General features: G+C 37.3%; 1 protein-coding gene across 10 annotated transcripts in view; it reads left to right on the top strand.

The window, feature by feature from the left end:
• RGS17 (regulator of G-protein signaling 17) overlaps positions 1 to 16699 on the top strand; it is a 69571-nt gene that overhangs the window by 48897 nt on the left and 3975 nt on the right. For 7 of the 10 annotated variants that reach the window (XM_046938455.1, XM_046938456.1, XM_046938460.1 and 4 more), the window contains 2 exons: positions 11551 to 11640; positions 15292 to 15526. In XM_046938455.1, the coding sequence (XP_046794411.1) occupies positions 11551 to 11640; positions 15292 to 15526 (325 nt within the window). The remainder of the gene's footprint in view (positions 1 to 11550; positions 11641 to 15291; positions 15527 to 16699) is intronic. The other 3 variants (XM_046938457.1, NM_001396150.1, NM_001396151.1) reach the window with 1 other exon arrangement.

Raw genomic sequence — 16699 nt, 5'->3', positions numbered from 1 at the left:
AGAAAGAATAAATACAGCCTGCAGTTCCAAGCTGAAAGAGGGAAAAAAATAAGCTACTTAAATCTGTTACTAGCAAAACTTCCATCTTATGAAGGCTTATTTTTTAACCATGTATCATTCCAAATCGGTTTAAAATGTCAGTTAAAACAGAAATAAATGCCTAGTGCTTTTAAGGGAAAAAAATGAGGGAATGTATTATGGAAATAAGGCTGCACCCCTAGCAGATAACACTTATGTGATGGAGATCCTCTCAGTAGAAAGTGGGTCAGATATTCATTATGGGAGGCAGAAAGACAAAGAAGATGAGAATCTTCTCTAGTCACTCATAATAACTCCATACCATGCATATTGCTCTAGATGGCAACTCCAACTTTTCTGAAGGAGCTGATTTAGGACCTGATACCAGCAAATGCTGAGCATGTGTTTTGGAGTCTTCACAGATATCTTCAGTTCCTTTTGATATCCATGTTGAAAGTGCTTGTCAGCTCATGGCCTTGTCTAACAATATCTGGAAACCATCTGTTAACACCCATGCTAGGATGTTAAATGGAAGATCTCTATCTTACTTGGCCCAAGTTAATTTCATCAGATAAAGTGTTCATAAACAGCATGGTAGGAATTACACTTTCCAAACATGTAAAGCCCTCTTTAAATGAAGAACTTTGCAACACCTTTTAAAAGGTATACATTTAGCATGAATGCTCCCATGCATCTTCTCCCATTTGAAAATGAACACTAAATCTTCAATTCTTGACTGTTGCTGCTATTCTCATTTCTTTAAGAATGATCAAAACTGCTGTGGAAATCAAGACTAGGTCAATTTATCTGAATAAACTGAGACATTAGGCTTGCTTGCTACAGGATTGGAGGGCTTTTATTCATCCAGTTAGTCTTTCAAATAATATATATAATTTCTATTTCTTTGAACACTAGACAACTGTCACTTTTAATTGTCATAAATATATGAAGAAATTGCTTGCAAAATAGCTGTAGCCAGGAGTACAGACAATGTAGACTCACTAATAATTAGATATATCCATTGTACAAGACGGAATGTGAATGGTACTCTTATTCAGAAGGAAGGAATGAAACTGACAGGCAGACTAGTGATCTGTTGGATGACCTGACAAGAGAAATACACACTGAAGTTGATTTCATCCTAAAGCTGAAACCAGCCATACAGTAATGAAACAAACCAGAGTAATTCCATTAAGAATCAATGGCAAGAGAACTTTTTCACATTACATTTCTTAGCTATACAGAAAATACATTCTGTATGTGACTCAAAATTTCCTTAAGATGTAATACCTTCTGGTGTGGCTATCGTTATGGAAAAGTAATATAGCCTCCTTGCAGTGGAATCTAACATAGCATATTTTTCTTACAGATTTTCAGAAGAATAAAATACCTCTGAGAAAAAAAAAAATCAAGTTTAGGAAAGTCAGACTGCTCTAAGTCACCAGTTCTTTCCTCTCTTGCACAGTAACACTGAAAGTCTAAGTTTGAGGGAGATACTGTCCTTTATTTCTGGAGTTCAAGTACAGTGCACGCTGGTAGTTTCCATCTGCCTTTGGATGCCTGCTGAGCTACAGTGTCTGTAGCCAGGTAGATTAAATCAGTCACACAAGAAGAGAGGAGAAAAGCAAGTTCAGCAAGCCTTGGCTTTCTGGAAGGCTGTCCATTAAGAGGACAAGTCTACTTTCACATGCCCTTTAGCCTGCGTTTATGCTCACTGGCCTTGAGAACATTTCCCTTTTCCATCCAGAAAAAATAAGACATTCCAAAATGTAAATATTGTTACATTTTTATACATAGCCCCTAAGTATATTTTCAGTTGCAGTATTTCTGTAAATGCACTTCTAATAAATGTGATGTTTTTGGCACTGGTGGTCATGCTTGGAGTGCAGTGTTCAGTTCTTGGCTTCCCAGTGCAAGAGAGACATAGAGCTGCTGGAGAGAGTTCAGTGAAGGACCGCTGAAATGATTAGAGGACTGGAGCATCTTTCCCGTGAGGGAAAGCTGGAGAGCAGGGGCTGTGCACAAAGACCTAAAGCGAGGGTACAAAAAAGATGGAGACAGGCTCTTTTCAGTGGTGCCCAGTGCCAGGAGAAGAGGCAACGGGCACAAAGTGGAAAACAGGAAATTCCAGCCAAACACCAGGAAACACTTCCTTACTGTGCAGATGAGAGAGCACTGGGACATGCTACCCAGAGAGGCTGTGGGGTCTCCTCCTTGGAGATCTCCAAACCCCGCCTGGACATGGCCCTGGGCACCCTGCCCTGGGTGTCCATGCTTGAACAGGGGTTGGACCAGATGGACCTGAGGTCCCAGCCAGCCTTAGCCAGTCTGTGATATTTTGATTTTGGCTTGACTGGGCAAAAACTAATCCGAGATTTTGAATGTTTGCAAAACATTTGTTGTTGTGGATATATGTATGTGGGTATCTCAGGAGAATGTCCCTTCTGCCAAGGTTCATTTCTCCACTGCTACTTCACATTTTCTATGCTTCTTCACATTTTCTAAAAGAAGAAAGAGTCAGTTGAAAAATTTCATCAGTGATCAAATTGCAAATATCTGTCTGTGATGGAAGATACATCAACACTTGAATTATTGGTTCTACAAGGCCTTGCTTTCAAATTCTTCTTTGGGTTCAAAAGGAAAATGCAGAATTTGGACAAATTTGAAAGCTTGTCTGCCAAATTTACACTGAGTTCCACTTCTATGGAAAATACAGCAAGATGATATAGCTCATGTCTTTGAAAAGAGTCTGTTAGTCCAACTGTCCCTTAAGAAGAGAAGAGATTACCATATTATAGATCTGTTCCATTTAAAATTGTTAAATATATTAGGAAGAGAATAGAGTGGAACACCGCAGATTTGCTAAAACCTTCTTTATAGTTACTTGCTTTACTGAGCCTCTATGACTTTAGCTTAGCATTCATATTTCAGTAAGGATAATTTACTTTCACAGAGGCATGTGGGATGCAATTTAATAACCTTATATAATGATCTTACATAAACTCTAAAATCTTGTCCAAGACTTCTCATTAACAAAGAGATTATTATACTCTTAACTTTCTTAAGATTACTAGATCTTTTGGGTTTAATTCTGCTTTTACTTGGGCTGAGGAGTAGCACAACACAAATAAGAATATCCGAACAGAGCTAAATGCCTTAACTGATCAGACTTTAATAGACTGAGATGATCCAGATAGCTTAAACCTTAATTTTCTCTGATCTCATTTTTCTGTTACGGTATGTAGTCACATCTGTAATGACTTTGACCAATTACTCTGAATCCAGTACAGTATTAAGGAGGCACTGCTGTTGAAAAGCAGTTTGCTATTCAGTCTGCTCTCCCCCACATTCAAAGCATGCCAGAAAAATACAATCTCAGATAAAATAAGAACTTTCTTATTTATCAGGAGGAAGTGCACAGTTCTGAATTACAGTAGGGTTGGTTTTATCATACTCCTTTGAACAAAATCATTTGCAGACCTCAGTTCAGATTTTCACAATGAAGAAAGGCAAGACCCCCTACCTTACCCCCAACCCGCCTTAATCTGCGATGTTTTTAAGTGTCTTTTTAAACATTTCTCACATTTCTCATAGGGCTAGAAGCTAGCTCTTCACACAGAAAAGTCCAAATAGCTCTGCAAAGGCAGCAGTATGAAACAAGTACAGAAGAATTGTCAGCAATTCCTTATCATATCTTGATTGCTGCGGCTGTGTAGGTGTTAGAAACACTCCAGCAAACAGGACAACATACTAGTGTGTAGGCACAGGATTTTTTGACCACATCTATTTACTCCTGTCTCCACATTTCACAGCTATACATACAATCAATGCCACTCATCTAGTTTAGGTAAGCAAGAGTATTAAAAAGGAAGAAAATATATAAAAAAAAAAACAGTTTTTGTTTTTTTGTTGTGTTTTGGGATTTTGATGCTTTAAGATATTGCTCTTCAAGCTTGTCTCCACATTGCTTAGCGTAAACATGATTCTGACTGAAAGGTGGAAAAGTATTTGCAGGAGAGATAATAAACTAATAAACATGAAGTATCTTGAAATTAAGAGTTTTACCTTCTGGATTTTCTGGTTAATTATTTTCTTACTAGAAAATCTTTCATAATCAGAAATCTTACTGGGGAGAATATCTGCTATGACAGAATGTAATTTTTTGAGAGTTTTTTAAAGTTAAGCACTTTGATAAAGCTAAGCACAATATTTCATTTAAATATATCTTGGATTTCATTACCTGGAAATAAATACAAACAACTAGTTAAAATCACAGTTACTAATGATGAATGAAACCAAAAATATACGTTGTTTTGTGGCATAATCAGAGCACTGATTTTAAGATAATCAAACAAATTACAGAATTTCATGAGTCTGAAATTTTTTCAGAAACACTGTTCTTTGGGAAATATGGGGTTTAAAATTGAATTCAGAGCTCAAGTCTTTGACTGTCAGATTTGTACCCAACACAAACTTGGTTGCAGTCAGCTGCTTTCTCTACCACATCACAGCAGAAGGGTCTGTGAAATAACTTCTGTACTCATTAGCAAAAATCAGAGCAGGAAATTTCCACCTTGAGCTCCCCATTGGCCCACAGGATTTACAGTATGCAGAAAGACTCATATGGGAGCCAGAAGACTGCCTGCATTTACTATTACTGGATCTTGAGCAGACACTCAGCTTTTCAGTTGAAAGGACATTCATAGCACATGTAAGTGCCCAACTGTCTGTTACATATTGTTTCTCAGCTCTGTGCTCTTCAAAAAAAGAGATGGAAAAAGGGGAAAATTCTGAAGTACACCACATTACAATGCAGACAACTGAACTGAAAAGAAATAACACCATCAAGAAAAACTGGAAAGGGAGAAATTGAATATGTCCTAGCCATTGGGGGAAACAAAGTGTCTGTTTTTATCATCTGTCTCATTTTTATTTTACCTTTTGTGATCTATGAGAAAAAAAAATAAAAAATCAAAAGCCAGTTATCATCTAGTTATCATTGTGGCTTTTATGGTTGCAGGTCAGAGTGATGTGATCACAGAATAAGCTGAACACATGAGCTGGAAGGTTTATGACTACACATTCTTTCCACTTTCTGAAACTTTAAAATATTGGAGGATTTTTAGCTGCAACATAAAATCTCCAGGATGCTAAACTTGCAAATACCTTCTTCATTTAAAAACAGAAGCAGCCAAATCAGAATGTTTGCATTTTATTTTTCTTACATGAGGTAAACCTTGCAGACATGTTTTTAGTACATTTTTTAGCTGAGTCCAAGGTGGATTCTAGGTTTGTTTCAATTTCTTTTTTTTTTTTTTTCTTTTAGAAACAATTTGTATAATAAATGTCTCTCACACCATTTTTTCACCTAAGGCAAATGTTACTCTGGCACTTAGGAAATTTAGCACCACAGGTACCTGGACCTTTTGAAATGAGTTTCTAGTTTCAGTGGACACTGCCAAGTAGGCTGATTATAGCCTTATAGCCTTATGGTAATTACTGGCTTTTCCCCAAAAGGCCTCCTTCCTATGGCAGTCTACTAAATACACTCTCCATTATTTAGTTTTAAACATGAGACAGTTCACTGCCTCCAAGAGGGGCGTAGCTATTTTTGCACTAGAATTCTAAAATGTTTTCAACATAAAGTTGTACATCCTGTATTTCTTCACTGAATTCAGTGAAGATCTGTTAATCTTATTAAAGAACTAGGATGGACACTAACTGTAAGACACATGAATTAACTTGTTTTATTTTATTTTTTAATCTGTTTCACCTTTGGAACAAAGACGATGATGTTCTGTTGACTCAGATAAGATCAGATTCTGATCACCTTAAGTAAGTGACTCCCAGGGCTCTTGATCACTGTTTCCCCTTAAAAGATTCTCACCATTGAAGATATCTTGAAATACAAAGTTTGTAGTTTTTACTGATTCACATCTTTCAGTGAGCTTATACTGACCTTGTCACCAGGGTCTCTGCTTTAGATTACCACACAAGCCTCTGCTCCAGACTTTAATGCTACTAATTTGGCTGAAGGTTGCTCTGCACTTATAAGATTTGCATATATTAAAATTACAACTATCCAAGTGATTTAGTCTGTCTTTCTATTCTTATTGGCAATGTCGGATATTAGGAAATTTTTTTTCTCAGAAAAATTGGTGAAGTATTGTAACAGGTTGCCCAGGGAATTGGTAAAGTTACCATCCCTGGAGATGTTCAGTAAAAGAGGTAAATGTCACAAAGGTAAATGTCACAATGAGTGAGATGATCTAGGGTGGTCATAGGCATGAGTTGATGGTTGGACTAGATGATCTTAGTGGTCTTTCCAATCTTAATGATTCTATTATTCTATGTTATAAATTCTCAAAAGTCTCTCATAAGAATCTGCAATACATGGTTTTGAAGGCTGATGCATCCCCTTTCTCTGTATTACAGCCAGTAGCACACAGGATATAATGTAACCTGAGCCTATGAGAATGTCTACTGAAAGACTCCACTTCTTCATAAAAAACATTACTCTAGTTGAAGATTTTTTCTTATTCACTTATTGTAACAAAAATGAACCCACAGAAGCATCCTTCACTCAGCTAGCAATTAAAAAAAAAAAGTTATCTTTGGATAATATTGCTCAGGTAAAATTTCTTTTTGATAGATGCCCATTTTTGCAGCATTAGGTGTGAGATAGAAGATAGCATTACTGACTAAACTCTGCCTAAGTAATTTTGAGATTAACATAGCTGTATTGTTCTTTACAAATGGATTGTGAAGATATTGCTGTTATTTCTCATCATTATTGATGTATACAATATAGCAAATTCACACTCTGGTCATAAGCACAGCGGTGATGAGTTTTCAATCCCTTCAGGCTTCAGTCTTCCAACTACTAGAAAAACAGGGTGTCAGAAAGAGAAAATTCTGTTTCATAAAGAAATTAAAGAGTGCCAGTACAGTTGTCTGCTTTAGTGCCATACAGCCTCACAGGGCAACATCCATATCTGACTTCTACCAGATCATGCCTCAGCACATGAACAGAGCTGTGCAAACAGCTGATTTTTCAGTGACTGGCAGTTGAACCAAAGTATTGAAGAAAGTCTGATCAAGTTGATCCACAACTAAAAATAACAGGAGATACCATCATGAACGTCTTCTGCATCTAAATTAAAAACAGGAAAAATATGTTTCTGTTCATACAACATATTTTATGTCAGATGCTTATAATAGAAATAAAGGAATCAAAGATCTGGAGATGAAGCTAACAACTTCAGCAAAGAAATGAGCTAAAAATTTCAACAGAGAACTGGGAGTTGAACAGAGATCTCCAGAACAGCAACTCAATAGCCTACCAAATAAGTGTACAATGTCCCAGTTTGATTTCTACTGCATATCTTCATGGCTACTAGGGGTATGGGCTTTCATCATGACAGTGTCTTCAGTGCCAGACACGTTACAAAAATATTGTGATAATATACTGCATATGATGCATATAATGAGTAAATAGTAATTGCTGGTAGCCATACACATGCCTAATATCAGTCTTAGCATCTGTCACTATGGATGTTTTCTTGCCATAACAGCAATTTCACTGATTCACCAGATTTAGGCACTAGTATGTGCCAAACAGAGCTTTGGGAAGCAATGAAAAATTATTAATGTACTAGATATACAGAAAATGAAAGATGAGGTCCACCATCTAAATAATTGTTAGTTTCCTATTGACAGTAGAGGTAAGTGCAGCAGCAGGGAAGCTAGGCAACTTTTAAAGAGGGCTGAAACCCATGGCTGGAAGTGCCTTAAGGACAGGTAATGAGATCTTTGCTCTTAGATTTCTCCAACTCTCTTGATGATTCTGTCTAATTAGCTTGGCTTTTATAACTTACCGTACACCAATGGGCTCACGATTTAGTGAAGTAATTACTCAACAGAACAACTATTTAATTGCTGAACATGAATATGAACAGGTGAATAATCCTAATAGTTTAACCTTATATGTGGTTATGTTTTCAATTTGTATACTTCTTCAAACAGTATCTGTTCAATAACATTTTTACTTATAAAGTTTCTAAAGTAGCAAAATAGAAATGCATTCACTTCAAGTAGAAATTACTCATAATGATACAGCTGCAGAAGTTAAAGCAACCACTGTTTTTATAGAAGTCAGGAACCCAAGATATATGTGAAAGCTACATAAATATCAGGTCACCTGGGCTTACTGAAATACTTGTTACCATGCTCTCTAGAGCAATAAAACAAGCATAAAATTGGTAAAAGACACCTTCCAAAGAATCACAAAACAAACCATTGCTTGTGCTTTCTACTTATGCTCTTCTTTTAGACATCTCAAATTTTCACTTTTTGAGGCCTTATTAGTTTTGTTGTAGTTTTATCATGGACATTTTAGGTCTCTAAATTCTGAAGATATCTGTTGGATGTACTAATAAATAATAATAGACACCATGTAAGTTATTTTAAAACAGATGTCTCTCTAGAACACCTCCCTTTTATTTAACTAGTTTTTTTGATAAGACTTTAACTTTTTCCTCTCCTTAAATGATCTTGCCTTAAATATGCAAGATCATTTTTTAATCTCTACCCTGTTACTTTTACTGTTTAGCTGTACGCTAGACAGCATAATTCTTCTGCCATAATGAACTAGCCTCCTTGATGGAACTGTGTGTGAAGGATATGCAGAGTGCTTTTCCCACTGAGGACTGCTTGAATTCCACAGGGGAAAGTGAGCAGATAGGCTATTTTCAACTGAAGATAGAAAATTAGCAAATAACAATGCAATGTTGTCATTTTGATGTGAAAGGTAGCAGTGTGTTATTGTGATCAGTATTATTTAAAGGCTGCTTTCAAGTTAGCTTTACAGTCAAAAATGTGTAAATATTTAATTTTTTTTCTAAGCAAACACAAACCAGTTCCTTGAGCAAAAACAGAACATGTCTGAATTGAACGTACTCCTGAGTTAAAATGATGGTTTCTTTCACAGGAAAAGCATATCAAAAGAAATGTATTCGATGGAACTTCGGTCTTGACAGATGTAGATAAATAGGAGTTAAAATACAGGGCTAGCAGTTGTCACTGGAAACATAACGCAGAATTTAGGCCAAGATGTATTATAAATTTAGCACAGTTTTGACTTCAATACCTAAACTTGAAAAATTGCTCCAACCAAATATAACACCTCTTTAGAGTCTTCCCTGTTTTGATTAACTTCAACTGTTGGGCTTCAGCTGTAAATGCTGAGATAAAGGAATCAGATCCATGTACCAGAAAACTGTATTCTGCATTCTGGACCCACTATCTGAATTTTTTACTGATGTAATCCCGCACACAATCCAGATGCATGAGGCTGATCCATTACTCCTGTGATAAAAAGTACAATGAGGTCAACATGGATTTCTTCTCTATTTCTCTATTTTTCTTTTTTATTTACCACTCACTACTCGTTTTCCCCTCTCATCCACTCATACTGGTTTTCCAGAATTTAGCAGAGATTTTGCATGAGCACAACAATCAGCATCTGACCCCAGACATCAAATTAAATTAGGAGGGTAGATTAACTGCTCTCAGATGAGTCACATTCTACTTCCAGTAAGACTCTGCATCCAAACCTTGAGATAAGTCTACTGTGCAGTAAGTAAATTGTCTCAGCGCAGTTTAGCTGCTACTTATGTGATACGGGAAAGAAAACAGGCAGCCACTTCTAGAAGGACTCAAGTAAACACCCTGTTACATTCCCAACCAGCACAAGCTGTTTCCTGCTTCTTTCCACTGTCTCTTTCCCCCAAGGACTAAAGGACGGTCAGTTCTTCCAACCCAGCAAAGAACACAAATGTGGCTCTACTTCCTGTGGAGGGAAGGGATGTGGAGGGAGAGCAGCTTTGTGACTTCTCTGCTTCTCTCTCAGCCCTACTTTGTGCTCCACCCAGACACAAAGTGAACCCTAAGCAGTTACATGTCTGGACTTAAAGATTACAAGACAGAAAGCAGATGGCTTCTTTTTCCCTCCTTCTATATATGGAACTCCCATCGCTTTCCATGGGTGCTCCCTCTATAGACTGACACACATCAGGTCAGAGGAGATGGAAGGGCTTTTTACCTGCCAACCCTGGAGTTCAGGATGTGTTGTTTCTCCTGCAGCAGTTGATGGCATCCTAACACCTTAGCAGCTGGAGCTGCATTCCTACGCTGTAACAGGGGAAGCAGGACCAAAGGCCTGAACTAAGGTCTTGGCAGGTAAGTGAAGGAACAGCAAGCATCAAACAGCTTTATTTAGAAGTTTACATCTTTGTAATGTTTAAGTCTTAATATGTGCTCTGCTTTACCTGGGAGCTTAAACTGACAACTTTCAAAAAGTAGTTGAGATCACCCATTAACTCTGCCAAATGCTTGAAAACATATTGATGAAACTCAGAAATGCAGAGAAGCTAGAAGAAAAGTCATTTGCACTAAAAATGTCTCAATGTTCAGATTTTTTTAGAATGGAGTACAAATTACTCTGATTAATACAGGAGGGAAAGCTTTACAGTATCAACATACTTTTGCATATCTCCACTTACAATGATTGAAAGCATCGCTGTATGATAGAACCTAGATATTAAAAAGTAGAGCATCCTTGGGACTGGGAGGGAGGATTTTTTTTTTTTTGCTTGGTTGCTTGTTTTCTCTCAATTGAACCCATGGGGAATGCTCAGTGAAGGGAAGTTATCTTCTTACAACTTTCCACTTTTTAAGCTTTATTATTGGAACCAGGTTTCCTATACGCATACTTATGTTATTCAAAATGCACATTATTTCAGTAATCATTAGGGACTGTGGTTTTTCTCTGTCAATACCATGGTCCAGAACACTCATAGTGAGCATTCACAGAAAAGTAAGTGATGCAAGTTACCAGCTCAAAATCAACAACAACAAAACAAAAACACCTCACATTAAGGAAGTCTCTCTTCTTGTAACAGACTTGTTTCTAGTAACATGAGGGTAACAGAAGCCTTTCAGTAGAAAGGACAGTAACTTTTATATTTTGGAATGAAGAAGAAATTTGAGTTAGATGAAATCATAAGGAGATGCAGCATGTTAAGTTCTGTATGCAAGCCATCTACTGACACCATATCCAAGAGACAAAAAAGGGGATGTTCATAAAGAATCAACAACCATCTAGAACTGGTGGAATAGCAATACCTCATCAATTCAGCTATTCTTATCCCCCTTATCCTTATTGTTACTAATATTATTCACGATTTACTAAGTAAAATCACTCCAAATGTGACCTCTGACTTTTTGTCCATCTTTCAGTGGATAAACTGTCAGTTTGTAAAAAATCATACATGCTAATGCCACATGTTAATTAATATTCACCATTATTACAGGAAAAAAAAATTCTCTCCAAATTCTGGGTATAAATTTTAGGGATAGGAGTGAAAAATTACACTTGAAATATGTTTATAACTTTTAAAAGTTTGCCTTACTGTAGTAACTGTTTTAAACTAACATTCTCTAGACAAAATAAAGTGTTGTACTACATTGCAGCCTCACTGTTAGGAATGAAGATAGAGGAGACAATGCAGGAAGGCCAACACATACAACCAAAATGGAAAGCATCCAAGTCATAGAAGAATGGTAAGTTGGTGAAGCTTTGTTCAGTTAATTTTTTTTAATTTACCTGTAACTAATTTGCCTTGATTTTTTTTTAGAAAAATGAAGCAAAATCAGGTTTGACGTAATGCTAACAGTGATATATAACTTACTGACAGTTTCATGTTTATGGGTACAAAGCAATGGAGAGGAACAGAAGGTGTGTGAAAATTGTACAGTTGATCCATGGGCCTGTGGAATCATCTTCTTCTACTTACCTAGTCAAGAAGGAAAACTAACTTGGGCAAAAGTGTATTTTACAGTCAGATTTTTTAACATGCTTTTTTTTTGTACACCAGCTTGGTTTATGATTTTACCTGAATTGTCCCAGGAAACGCACATCTTGAAAGACAGACGTACATATACGGAAAGTCTGAGCTTCTGTTTCTGTTTGAAAGTTGGGCAAATATTTGTTGTTATTTGGAAAAAAAAGCAAAACTTATGGCTTTAGGTTCTTTAATCCCATAAAAGTAAATTAAAACTTAATTCAGGAGGATGTGATTGAATTTAAAAGCAACACAAGCAAAATATCTCAGTACCACCATTGCTTTTCATGATCAATTTTGAAAGGATAAATTAAAAAGTTCCACAAAATATAAAAGCAGTATAGACTTTTCCCCTTACTGACAGAGAACATGTAGTGAACCGGTTTGAGAGATTTTTTTCTTTATATGAGAATGTCTTCATTGTTTATATCTCCAGTTATATTATGCTCAACTTTAGTGCAGCTGAGCACCCTGGAATTCAAGTCACCTGCAAAGAATTTACAGAAGCACTCCATCATGATGAATCTGTTTACTTCATGACATTCCCTGCTGGGACTAAACTTCCACAGATTTTAACACTGCAGCCTTGTAGCTTTGCTATGCAGGGCTTAGTGAAAGAGCTCACTAATGGTCCAGATCTTGAATTTTGGGGAGTTTCTCAACATCACTATTGCTGGTAGGTAGAAGAAAGGAAGACTGAAAGTTTTGTCAGTGGAATATTAAAAGAGTGCAAGGGTGTGGTTCCACATGAAGAAGTCGTGGTTAATTCAAAGCTGTGAATTAACAGCTCCCTGCCTTCAGAGAAGATTTGCTTTCTGTGCTGTCTCTTCTCCCTCCTTTTCTGCCTCCCCACCGCTATCTGTACTCCAGCTGATATTTGTCTGAGCTGGTTCAGCTCAAGAGAAAGAGGCAGAGGTAGCAGGTAAAGAGATTGTTTAGGTAAAAATTAATTCTAAATTACCTAATTCACCTTAACCGTGATATAAAACTGCATCTTGCATAACTTAAAGTCCTTCTGTAATCCAGTGGAGAAACCAATAACTCTAGATCATAACACACGGCAGCTGAATTTAGCCTATGGCAAAACATATAGTTTACCATCCACTGCTAGTGAAACTTATATCAGATAGCAGTGATCACTTATGGTCAGTGTCACAGTTTGTCTAAACTTGTCAAGTTTACGGGACAACGTACTCTATGAATCAAACTTCATTTCATGAACTTACTAGGTAAAATTCAAACAAGGGCCAAGTATCCTTTAAAGGGTCTAGTCTAACTCATGCAGATGCTGATTCACTACTTCATTCATTAGCTCACAAATTCACCAGTTTGCAATTCCATTAACTCGTACACCAGTGAGCAGTAGTTACCTGGGGAGACTGCTCATGCTTTCTGCCCCATCACTGTGCAGGCATCCCCTAACCTCAGCAGTCCAGCTGTTCACAGATCCACTTCAAAGGCTTTTGGGGTCAGGTGATGTGTTTATACCTTGTTTTGTCTACACCACCTCTTAAGTTAGTGAATTCTGCAGAAACTGCCAGTTATTGTTGCAAAAAATGGAGGAGATGTGAGCAGAAGGGTGCAACAGCTGCAGAATGGCCCTTGTCTTGTCCTGTCCTTGGTGTTCAATTCTATAAGATGTACTCCAGTTGTAACTGAATGGTGCTGCTCTCAGTACACATCAGGCCTGTTCTGTGTGTCAGGGCTATACCTGAGCAGGAGGTGAAAGAACATCCAGAGGTTTAAATATCCTATCTCAGTGCCAACCTCATCTTACTTGTACCTAGGAACAGGGAACATTTAGACACTGCCCTGGTGCAGTGTTTAGGCTGCCTTCGATGTCTGATAAATTCAAGACTTCAACAAAGGAGTTTTCTCCTGTTTCCCGAGATCAAGATAAGTTATTTAGACATAAGTGAGCCTCAGTTATCAAATTGGAGATCCTGCATGATTCTCTTTTTAAACTAATCTAGTTGTATAGCACAGGGCTGTTCTTCACAAATCTCCTCAGGAAACTGTCATTTTGGAGAGGGAACAGGAAATCAGTTTTTAATGAAATGGCATGCCTTACAGATGTAAAACATCTTAATAGATGAAACTCTATCAAAATGGCCTTATTCTGTACTTTTTCATATATTTTTATGTTCATCCAACTGCAGTAAAGATATTTTCCAAATGGATAACTAGGCAACACGGGTTGCTTGTCAGCTCCACCCCTTCCAGCAGGTTCATTTCACTTTCCTCAGAGAGAGGACTTTTCACCATAAAATCTGCATGTTTATACTTCTTGGTTCTGCTGCTTAGTTTAAGTGTTAAATCCTTTCTCATTTATTAGATCTTTTAGTCTGCCAAAAAAGTGTCATAAATAGCTTCCTGACACCCACTCTGTCTTGCATGCAGACTACAAGTTAAAAAATGAGCTTGAAATTATATGGACAAATGTCACTTATTGTGCAACATGATTACAAAGACGGTGTTAACAGCAGACTGTAAAATTCTGCATTGTATCCTATCAGGAAAGGGAGGATGAGCACTCAGAGTTAAGTGTGAAACCACACTTAACTGTTGTTAAGTAACTTGAGTATGACCTTCTCAGACTGTTCATTTGTACATTATGGATTAGTGGCACAAATTGGTCTTCTGTTCACTCATCCTGTGCATCCGCTGTTACAAGCTGTAAATAGCCTCCTTCAGAAAAAGGGAATAACAATTTTTTTCCCATTTCTTCTCTCTCCAGTTTTGCCAGAAACATCCATCACATCTTGTGCCAGTAGATCATCATTCAGGTCAATAGCACCAAACAGAGAGAAGCTTAGCAACCCTTAGGTACAAGCACAGAGAAATATGCTAATTTAAAAGCTCTCTGAATTACTATTTTGTTGGCCCTCATTAGTATGCTCTTGGCTGCCAAGAGCCTTTTGTTTTTCTTGTTCTTGCTGAACCAAATTGTGTGGCAGGCAGAGATTGGCCAAATCCTATCAGAAGCGGGCAGAGACATCAGGTGTCCCTCAAGCCTGACAGGAAAGAGAACCTACTGTCAGCTGCCTGCATTCACATCTCCCTTAACTGCAGGGCAGGAATTCACTTCTGTGACTGGATTTTTCTTTAGTCTGTTGGTGAACAACACAAGTAGAAAACTTGCAGAAAGCCAAGTTCATGTCTCTTAATATTAAACACATTTAGTGGGCTATTGAGATAATGAATGAGCAAGTGAAGAGTGAACAAAATTCTCCTGTCACTGCTGAAGCCTTGTTGATTCTAGTTTTCACTCTGGACTGAAGTGCAGTGGAAAGGAGAAATTTTGGACAAATGTATGAAAACACTGCTACAAAAATAGAAACGTATTTGTAATGATATTTTGCTTTTGCAGCCAAAACCCTACTGCAGATGAAATTTTGTCTTGGGCTCAGAATTTTGACAAGATGATGAAAACACCAGCTGGGAGGAACCTTTTTAGAGAGTTTCTTCGAACAGAGTATAGTGAAGAGAACCTGCTTTTCTGGCTCGCATGTGAAGATCTAAAGAAGGAACAGAACAAGAAAGTTATTGAAGAAAAAGCAAGACTTATATATGAAGATTATATTTCTATACTTTCACCAAAAGAGGTAAAGCTGTAAATGTTAGATTGGCTTCTTCTCCTGTTCCAGAGCAGACATGCTATGCTCTGGATTGCCAGAAGGGGTCGTAAAGTCTGCCTGATCTGCCAGATGAGAGCAATTCTCAGTATAGGAGATTGAACGAGCAAGGGAGGGACAGAACAAGTACTGACATAAGGGCCGAGCTTTTTAGTATCACTGGCCACAACTCCTCAAAGCTCTCTGTACAAGAGGAATGAAAGGGAAATTCCAGAAACAGAAGGGTGAGAAATAGGAATGCTTCTTTAGTAATGCAACTTGCCTGCCAAAGACATGAAGTACATCATGAAAGTGGATTTCTGGAGAAATGGCACCAAAATTTTCAGCAACATATGACAAATAAAATAATATTTAACAGGAAACAAATCGTGGAATAGATTCACAGATTTATATGCTGCAACAGCTGTCTGGGGAAAAAAAGCAAAATTTGCTTTGGTTATTCCTAGATACAATCAAATAGTCTAAGAATCGTGATCACATATTTACTCTAATGAAAGGTGTGATAATATCCAGGAAATTATATACAGTTTTCTTCAGTCCTCCAACTGAAATTATGTTCACCTGGAGTAGAGTAAAAGCATCAAATCACAGTTTGGAACAGACAAATATATAAATATACAAAAGACAGATAAATAAATACGCAGGCATTGTAGAAGAGTTTCTTAGGCTATGTCATGTACCTTTAGCAACTCTTCTTTGCTTCTGTGTGTGTTTATTTATGCTTAATTGCGGACATTGCTTGCTACATTTTACCTTTGTACTGCTTTTAGTAATAATTTGCAATTTCATCCTTATGAATGAAAGCAACAGCCATTTAAAACTCCCTTACCTTCTCTGTGACATTGTGTGTTTTAACTTTGGAGTGAGATAACTGCCAGTACAGCAAGCTACTGTATTTCTGACAGTATATATGTGTCTCTACTATACACATTTTTAATGTATGCCCTGTTGTCTTTCAAAGTCAATATGAACCAGCATCTAAGACTAAAGAAGTCTTTTTGGACTTAGGATTTAACAAAACTGCTCACAAACTTCATTCCCTGGACAGACAAGGATGTCATCAACCCAACTGCTCCTGCCCCTACTCGAAACCGTATGAGGCAAATGAAAACAGTTTGTAACGCTTTAGATCAGAATGGGAGT

This window comes from Gallus gallus, chromosome 3, assembly GCF_016699485.2.
Source record: "Gallus gallus isolate bGalGal1 chromosome 3, bGalGal1.mat.broiler.GRCg7b, whole genome shotgun sequence".
In the NCBI taxonomy this organism is placed as follows: Eukaryota; Metazoa; Chordata; class Aves; order Galliformes; family Phasianidae; genus Gallus; species Gallus gallus.
Note: the sequence above shows the minus strand (reverse complement) of the source record. Positions and strands in the feature narration are given on the sequence as shown.